General features: G+C 38.9%; 1 protein-coding gene across 6 annotated transcripts in view; it reads right to left on the bottom strand.

Annotated features, from left to right (window-relative positions):
* LOC116852514 (sodium/potassium-transporting ATPase subunit alpha) overlaps positions 1 to 9,825 on the bottom strand; it is a 149,511-nt gene that overhangs the window by 16,025 nt on the left and 123,661 nt on the right. For 5 of the 6 annotated variants that reach the window (XM_032832965.1, XM_032832960.1, XM_032832963.1 and 2 more), the window contains 5 exons: positions 7,194 to 8,594; positions 6,256 to 6,580; positions 4,834 to 5,070; positions 3,419 to 3,720; positions 2,131 to 2,225 (listed from right to left, as the gene is read on the bottom strand). In XM_032832965.1, the coding sequence (XP_032688856.1) occupies positions 2,131 to 2,225; positions 3,419 to 3,720; positions 4,834 to 5,070; positions 6,256 to 6,580; positions 7,194 to 8,594 (2,360 nt within the window). The remainder of the gene's footprint in view (positions 1 to 2,130; positions 2,226 to 3,418; positions 3,721 to 4,833; positions 5,071 to 6,255; positions 6,581 to 7,193; positions 8,595 to 9,825) is intronic. The other variant, XM_032832961.1, reaches the window with a different exon arrangement.

The raw sequence follows: 9,825 nt of genomic DNA, 5'->3' as shown, positions 1-9,825 counted from the left end.
GGGGGGGGGGGGGGAGGGAGAGAAAGAAAGAGAGACAAAAAATTGACGACAAAAGCGATGGTGAAAGAAGAGAGGAACGGAATTTTTAATACAGAGAGAAAAAGAGAGAAAAGTAGAAGACTAAAGATAAAAACTATGAAAGACGAAAGCCGAATTTCGACTATAAAAAGAGAAGAAGAGAAGTAGAGAGAAAGAGAGAGAAGTTGAAGACTGAAGACAGTAACTTCGAAAGTAACAGTGAGAGAAGGGAGGCAAAATTTATGTATGAAGGAAGAGAAAGAAAATAATAAGGAGAATAAGGCATAATACGAAAAGGGAACGGCTCGTACGAACGATCATGCGACTTCTCACAACGATGCTTCTAAGTTTCGTAGATATCTCATCAGCAACCCATATATACCTCAAGCCACTGGCAGATCATGAGTGGATGACGATTGCAGCGAGGAATTATAAAAAACGATGGGGAAAATTGAGTTCAAGGAGAATAAAACTAGAAATGATGTACAAGTAAAATAGAGAGAAATATATATATATATATATATATATATATATATATATATATATATATATATATATATATGTCTTAAGTATAGAGAGAGAGAGAGAGAGAGAGAGAGAGAGAGAGACTTCACAGTAAGATTGGCTTACCTTCGGCGTAACGAAACAACATTAATACGATCGAGGATCATCATTTTAGAAGTTCTGTGACCGTTGATATACAAAAGAAAGAAAATATACTTTAAGAGAGGGAAAATCCGCGTTTGCTCGTCTCGCGATTCAATCGTCTCACTTCTCCCGACGAAATATGAATAAAAAAGAAAAGATAAAGAGAAAGAGAGAGAGGAGAGGGATAGAGAGAAGTATTGTCCAATAGAGTCGATATTTATTAATGTTTCTCGTTCATTACGGGAATCTTCTTCTCGGGAATAAACACGCTATTACAGAGAAAAACTGACGATAAAATGTGGACGAGCAAGCGTTGCTTAGTGAAATTCAATTCAGTTTGGAGCGATTGTAGAATTATTACATGATTAGAGAGATAGATATAGATAGATAGGTAGATAGATAAATAGACGGAAAGAAGAAAGCGAGAGAGAGATATATATATAGAGAAAGAAGATCGGATTCTGAAAGTAAAGCTCGCGTGTTCCAGCGACTAAATACCCTCTGGAGCGTTGCATCTGCGTGCACCATGTTTTATTTTTTTTTTACCTTGTCCACGTTATGTCCTAGTGTGTCCCACTCGACAACGAGCGATAGGCTTGGCAAATTAATCCCCTAGCTCGCATGAGCTTCATGAAGCGGCCTTAGCAGCGGTGACCAAAGTAGTTCAGGTCGTAATTCGCGAAAGGGACGAGGAACGAAGAGATAAAACAACAACAACAACAAAAAAGAAACCCAACACCTCTGGTATTGTATTGTTATTATTCGCAAGAGGAAATATTTGACGACTTGAGTAGCGACGAGGTGAGTCGTCGATAAAATTTGCATCGAATTGCGAATAAGTACGTGGAAGGATGGAAACAAGTGCGAGAAGGAAGGTGTGAGTATAACGGTGACGTTATTAACGCGCGAGGGATCAATTTGCCCGCGAATCATGTTGTATTCCCGACCTATACGTCGAGTATCAAAGATATGACGAGCACTCATCGATGGGAGAGGAGACGCGAAACGAGGTACGCGCGTCGTTCCTCCGTGTCCTCCGTATATAATCGCGTCGAATAATAAGGAAGATGGAACGAGCTAACTACTAAAGTCACCAGAAGTAAAGAAGAAATGTATACGTAGCCGATAGAGTGTGGCACGGACAGAGCGATCGCCGTGTGATCGAGTTCTCGAAACTCCGGCCCGATCCGCAAAGCAAACACCGAAAAACGAGTTTCGACGAGTATCTGTATTCGACAATACGTTCACTTTAAAATTAAGTATATCGAGGGCGAGTTGGCGAGAGTGTAGTCTGTCGAAATCCTCTGAAAGGTGTGTCGATGATCCTTTCAGAGGTTTAAATTGACTCGTCAATCGGGCCAGGGCTTCGAAAATGCAGCGCATCATCACCGATGACTCTTTCGAACCATAAAAAATCTTGTGTAGCTGTTGTCAATATTCGCTTATGTTGTTGTGATGTGTTACCTTTCGTTAACTAGCTTGTCAGTGAAGGGGTTTCGTGGTTGTCGCTTCATAATATCGCTCTCTGCCTCCTCGTAGGCTAGCGAGATGGCGGGTACCTGACGTCACATTATCAAAGAGCTCAGTAACAACGCCAACAATCAAATAACGAGTATGTCTTTTGATGATACTAGTGTAAGAATGCAGACGCGTCGATCACCGCGCATCGATCTATTACTATTTTTCAAGCTCTACTAATCGACTAAAACTATTAATTCTAATATGATCATCGGTCCTCTGGTTCGATTATTGTGAAATCGGATTAAAAGTGAATCGGATTGTTGGCGACGGCATTCTTACACCCGATGAAGCGTACAGAGTAAACAGAAAATAATCAACTGAAAAATAAAAAAACCAAATTAATTAAGAAAATGATATCTGAGGGTCAGGGAATATCAAAGGGGAATCAAAGGAAACTCGCGGTATCTTTCGCGAGTAAATAGCGAGCGGTTTCCTCGCGGCGATAATAAAGCGCTTGAAAAAAGTCTTTTTTTCAATCGCCACTCGCGTCTTTCGTTGTGCGACAATTCTCACTTCCTAACCAAGTGTATATCGATTCATTTTTTGAGTTGCAACGCGTTTGGCTTCTTCGTTTCTGAGATAATTGCATACGAGACGAATATGTTCTAAATAAGTGACGCTTGAACTCCACCAGAGCGATTGACCTAAAAGGAAACGGGAAATGCTAAAGATATTAATCGACGAGCATCTGTTAGCTGGTTGTCAGCGACACCGTTGTAGATTTCTTCGTTGTGTAACATCGTACTCTCGAGTCGAGCGGTATCTAAGAGAGAAGAAACAAAGTAAGAATATCGTCAGACGTGTTTCCGAAGAAACTCCCGATTCGTGTAACGAGTCCTCTGGGTCTACTTCCTGAGGTCGAGTTCGGGGGTTATTCCAGGTATAGTGCGCTGTGGTATCTATCAATCATTATAAATGTCAAAGGCTACTGCGCATCGTCGTGAAAGCGGTCGTAGGGTGTGCCTTCGTGACTCTGCGGCGCACGTACACGTTACGAGATTACATCGGTATCGTATATCGTGTATGGCGACGGGCGCGGCGCAGGCGCTGAAATATTTCGATTAGTCAACAGCGAGAAGCTCGAAGTAGCGATTTCGCGAGAGACCTACTTCCGCGAGAGCGCTTCCTCGTAACATCGCGCCGTTACTCGACTCGATTTGAGTAGCTAACACACGTTTTGTACACTATTAGTCCACTATTCGGTCATTTTTCCTGACATTTTATCACTCACCATGTCGGTTCCCAGATCAATGCAGAGAATAGTAACGGTACCCAGAGGCAGAGGAATATCGCAAAGGATGAACGCCAGGAAAGGCGAGATCTCGGGTATGTTGGAGGTCAGAGTGTAGGCGATAGACTTCTTCAAGTTATCGAAAATCAAGCGGCCCTCTTCTACGCCTGTCACAATCGAGGCAAAATTGTCGTCGAGCAAGATCATGTCCGCCGCTTGCTTCGAGACGTCTGAACCGGCAATACCCATAGCGACACCAATGTCGGCCTTCTTCAGAGCAGGAGAGTCGTTCACACCGTCACCTGGAATAATAAATCAAATATGTTAACGTTTGAGACACTTATCGCGCAACAAAGAATTATTTTATTAATATCCGAGAGTTTTACGATATAAAAAAATTATAAGTTTAGGTTTTGTTGGATCAGAGGTGGGTTTTTTGTGGATTTATTTTCAACGTTTTGTAAAAATGTCAGTTTATCTCAGCAGAAAGAGAAACTACTTGATGTTGAATCGCTTCTCAATAGATTATAAATAAGTGTTGACTAATTGGAAGAAAAGGGAGCGGAGAAAAATTTGTGCTTGTATTATAATTAATATTATTTTGATTATCTTGCTATACATGTATATTAGATACAATTGGGTAAGTTAAGGTTTCTTTAACTATAAATTAAGAAAGAGAGTTAAAAGTTAATGAAAATAACTTATAAAATTAACTTAATTAAGTTAAAAATTACATAAACAAAAATTAACTTATTAAAGTTAACTTACTAAGAGCCGGTTTTTCAACGATAGTTTAAACTAAGATTTCAACTTAAACTCTGTTTAAAAACAAAACCGCATTGTTAGAATAGAGTTTAAATTTGAATCCAAGTTTAAACTGCTATTGAAAAACCAATCCTAAGAGTTAATTATACAAAACAATATATGTTTCTTGCATTATTAACTTTTTAATCGTAGATTAAATTTACATAACATAATGAAAACATGGGTTTTATAAGAAACTACCAATTGTGTGCTCAGGATTTCATAGGAGAAAAAAACACTGACATTCAGAGAGACGAAAAAGAAAATGCCAGCAGATTAAAATCTGCTGACATTATTTTTAATTTTCCGTATTCTGCATTGTAAGCAGCCCGCAATAATTTTAATATAAGAGTTATATTATCTTATATGAAAATAAGTTAATAAGTCAAAGTTAATGCATTTAACTAATTTAAGTTGAAACTCAATTCATTTAAAATTGATTAAGTTCAATAAAAAATAATTAACTTTTAACTAGTTACCCAACTCTGATATCAAGTATTAAAACATGCATTGTTAAGAAATTGATTGCTACTCTAAGATAAAACGTTTTTTGACAATGTGAACGATAAAGATATATCTTGCCACGATATTCTCTTTAAGCGACAACTTACCAGTTACGGCAACAATCGCGCCCATTCGCTGGCAGCCTTCGACGATGATGAGCTTTTGCTGAGGCGAGGTACGGGCGAACACAATTTCGGTGTGGTACCTGAGAATTTCGTCCAATTGGTCGGAGTTCAGTTCCCTGAGTTCGGTTCCGTGGATGACCGCGGCTTTAGCCTCGCGAGGATTTACTTCGGACACTGGGATATTCAACCGTTGCGCAATGTCCTCAATAGTCTCGTTACCTGATGGGAAGAAAGGAAGTTGATGTCGACAAAGTTGTATCAAGCGACAGTCGCAAATTAGCTATTACTTCAAACTTACGTAGACTTAAATTGCATTTAATAAATAATTAACTGACCGAGTATTCTTCACGTAATAATGTTCAAGAAATATGTTAGATTCGATCTCTTGATTCTTGGACAAATAATTACTCGCAGTGAAGATTGTCACGTAAAATACAAGAAACTTCAGTAAATCTCGCCGCAGAAAGTCTGAATTGACGGTAGCGCCTAGTAGTATCGAGAACACGAAATAACCGTGTCAACGTAGCTGATTGGCTAACACTAGACCAAGTTCACGTTAGGCCTCGCTTGACACCTCGGAAAATTAGTTGCGTTTTATCGCGTTTTTTGCAGTTTCTCTGTAAAGTGTATATATTATCGTGATCCTCACAGCAGCAAATTCAGTGATACTGGTGATACATTATGAAAATCGAAAAATTAAATGTGTTCATACATGCTAATTTCAGCTGTCACAAACCACCGTGATAGCCGAAAAATGTAGCATTATTTCAAAAATTATTTTACGACGCTACGTGATATATCAGCCAGATATCTGCGTTTGCTGTATTTTTTACAGATTTCAGGATTAGGAAAATATTTAGTTCTTTAGGGAGAAATAAAAAATAAAGCAATAAAACGCAACTAATTTTCGGTGTGTCATTTCTCGCTTCTGACGTCAACAAACCAATATGGCCGTTCTAGAAATAGCAGAGCCTTAACGCGTTTATTATTATTGGGTCTATTCGCTATCCAGATTCAGATCGCAAAAAATATCGTTGGTGCGCCCTTATACACCCATACATATGTGTATCGTAAAAAATAAATAATAATGATTCAAATTAAAAAGCTCAATTAAAGAGCTAAATGTTATTGCGTCATATTCTTTTTGCTTAGCTTAATAATCTCCAATAAAATCGAGCCTCACAGAGTGAATTCTGTGTGTAAATAGGATCGTCATAAACTCGCGAATATGATCTATTATCTAAAATTACTTGTCATTGAAAGATTAAACTTATAAAACATCGTAACCGAGACAGATAGAAAGAAAACGAGAGGGCAAAGCATTTCGCGTCTTTGCGTATCTAATCTCATTCGATAGCGGTTATCATGGATTAGTTAGCATATAGGGCTTGCGTATACGCGCACCTTCAGAGATGATGCCGACGGATTTGGCAATGGCTTTGGCAGTGATCGGGTGGTCACCGGTTACCATGATGACCTTGATGCCGGCGGAACGGCACTTGGCGACCGCGTCGGGTACCGCAGCCCTCGGCGGGTCGATCATAGACATCAGGCCCACGAAGCGGAGTCCGTCAACCGGGAAGTTGGGGTCGTCAGAGTTGAACTTGAAACCAACCGGGAACTTGTCGGACGGCAGTGTGTAATCACAAAAGCCGAGCACTCGTTCACCGAGTCCGCCCAATTCCAAGTAGGCGTTGTTGAACGCCTCCTTCATCTCCTCGTCGAGAACCTACGATATCAACGGATATTAGAGTCGAGCAAGTGTAAGAATATCCGAGAGAGATATCGTTTATAACGCAAGTCAGCTTTTTGTCATTTATTACTGCTTATTACTGCTTTATTACTGTTTATTACTGTTAAGAGTAATAAAATAAAATAAGAACAAGCCATATAATAATAAAAGATATGATATAGTTGATTGCAGATCTAATTTGCATATATTTATAATATATCGTATACAGACACACACATATACTCACGCAGGTACAAATTATTTCATTATAGGAATGTTTTGATCATATATTATTGTCATTCTCAACCGAAATTACAGTTTATGAATGATTCTCGATCATAGGCAGCGAATAATTCTTATAACGTACGTAATGTGTACAAACACAGAGAAGTACTTTAAGCCGCACTTAAAGTTGACGGGCGTGCATGTAATCTATGCAGATGATCTATTCCGTTGCTCATGACTGGATAAAATAATTGCATATGTACATTATAAATACATATAAATTAGATTTGCAATCGGTTTTTATCGCTCTTTATTATTATTTGATTTTAATAAATGAACCTTATAATCATTTACTTAAAATAGGAACGTATGAGGCTAGTCTCACCTTCTCTTTGCCGCCGATAAATATAGTCGCGCATCTGTCCAGAATTCTTTCGGGAGCGCCCTTCATCACCAACAGATGCCTGGGATCGTTGGGATCGTCCGACTCGTGTATAGATACTTGATATTTGTTGGTAGAGTTGAAGGGAATCTCGCAGACTTTCTTGTTGCGCTTCCTAATGCCCATCACATCGCCCAACGCAAGTTCCATACACTTGAGCAACGCGGCCTCGGATGCGTCGCCGTTCACTTCTCTTTTCAGAATCGGTTCACCTTCCTGGCCTGGCTTGAACTCGGCGCGGTTGCACAAGGTTGCGATCTTTGCTAGCGCCTTGAATCCAGGACTGGTACGGTCGTACTGCAAGCCGGACTGATCTTCCGTGGTGTCGGCGTCGATAATCTGATTGTCGAACCACATGTGCGCTACTGTCATACGATTCTGCGTCAGAGTTCCCGTCTTGTCCGAGCAGATGGTCGAAGTCGAGCCCAGAGTCTCCACGGCCTCAAGATTCTTCACCAGGCAGTTCTTTGAGGCCATTCGCTTGGCGGTCAGGGTCAGGCACACGGTCACGGTAGCTAGAAGACCTTCGGGTACATTCGCCACGATAATGCCTATGAGGAAGATGACGGCATCGAGCCAGTGGTAACCCAAAATGAAGGCAATAATGAAGAACGTGACGCCGAGGAAGACAGCGACACCAGTAATAAGATGAATAAAATGGTGTATCTCCTTGGCAATCGGCGTCTCACCGGTATCCAGACCGGACGCAAGACCCGCAATCCTTCCCATCACCGTCTGATCGCCACAGCAGATCACCACACCCTTTGCCGTGCCTTCCACCGCGTTTGTCGAGAAGAAAGCGAGATTCTTTGTCTCAAGTGGATTTTCGTTCGTGAACTCGGGTGACCTCGACTGCGGTTCAGACTCGCCCGTTAGCGAACTGTTGTCTACCTTGAATCCCCGTGCCTCGATAATCCTAATGTCGGCCGGTATCCGGTCGCCGAATTTTACATCGACGACATCGCCGAGCACAAGGTCCTCTGCTCTCAGGGTAAGCTTCTCACCCTCCCGGATCACGGTGGCGAACTGGGGCACCATGTTCTTGAACGACTCCATAATCTTGCTCGACTTGCTCTCCTGGTAGTATGAGAATATACCCGTGACTATTACGACCGCCGCGAGGACGATGCCCAGGTAGAGATTGTCGTCGTTCGGGTCCTCGCTGGTCGTGGCCTGGATCGAATACGCGATAAAGCAGAGGATCGCACCGATCCACAGCAGCAGGGCAAAACCGCCAAACAGATTCTTGCAGAACTTCACCCATTCCGGGGTCTGTTTCGGCGGCGTCAGGGCGTTTGGCCCGTCCCTCTCCAGGTTCTCCTTTGCTTTTGCGTGGCTGAGGCCCTGAAAACATTCCCCTCATATCTATTAGTCTATATTCTATACATAGATCGCGAGTTTCGAATTTATTTACACATATGTTTAACATTTTTCTTTCAACGCCGATAAAAAAAATACAAGAAAAATTTAATGCGTCATGGTTGTAACGCGAATTTTGTATGTTTTATAAAAAAAATATTTCAACATATTTCGTTTTGATTCATTAATCTTCCGTTTTATAAAACGATATATATATATATATATATATATATATATATATATATATATATATTTATGTGTGTGTGTGTGTGTGTGTTATATTTTACACAGAAAAAATGCTATATCAATGAAATTTATTATCAACGCTGTAATTAGAGTAACTCTTCTTGACTCAATAGCATAATTATTGGAACTAAAAACACTAGGGGAATTACTCAAATTTATTATTTATAAAACAAAATTAAGCATTCTAAGCATTTATTTCACTATTTAAGTATCACTGTTAATATGAAATAAAACTCTGAAATAAATATATAGAGGAAAAGGTGGTATTATGACTCTTTCCTTACATTTTATAAACAAAAACTTTGTTGGTAATTGATATTTTAAATTAAAAAATTTAATGACTATATTTATCGAAATATCGTCTAATCAATTGTAGATTCAAAGTTATATAATGTTTATTACTTGGGACGATATTTATAAAAATGTGGCGACACTATATAATGGGTCGAAAAGAAAAAGGGGTGATAACATGTGGCTCTCTCCACTAAAGTAAATTTAAAAACTTTATTTTGTTTAAGAAACACAGTATTTTGTGAGTAGTTTGATTTTTCATGGCGCGGTACAAATTTATAAATTTATTTAAAATAAACTCTTAAAGAAGTTTGTACACAAAATAGATTTTTAAACTTAACTTCAATTATTTTTTCAAAAAATTTACGGTATATGTAACGTGAACTATAGATTAATAGTAGAGAGTTACAATCGTTTATCAAATAACTGCTTTGATACCAAAATCTCCAAAAAGAGGCATATCATTAACATTATCAACATCTACATATGGCTTAGGAGGCTATATTAGCAAAATACTATGCTATTATTTAACTTTGTTTAATATATACAATTGAAGAAAATATTAAATATCGAACAAAATACTAAAGTATATATATATATATATATATATATATATATATATATATATATATATATATATATATATATATATATATATATATATATATATATATATATA

This window comes from Odontomachus brunneus, unplaced genomic scaffold (assembly GCF_010583005.1).
Source record: "Odontomachus brunneus isolate Ranch 3 - 2012 unplaced genomic scaffold, Obru_v1 Obru_scaffold_232, whole genome shotgun sequence".
In the NCBI taxonomy this organism is placed as follows: domain Eukaryota; kingdom Metazoa; phylum Arthropoda; class Insecta; order Hymenoptera; family Formicidae; genus Odontomachus; species Odontomachus brunneus.
This window is presented reverse-complemented; position numbering and strand designations above follow the sequence as displayed.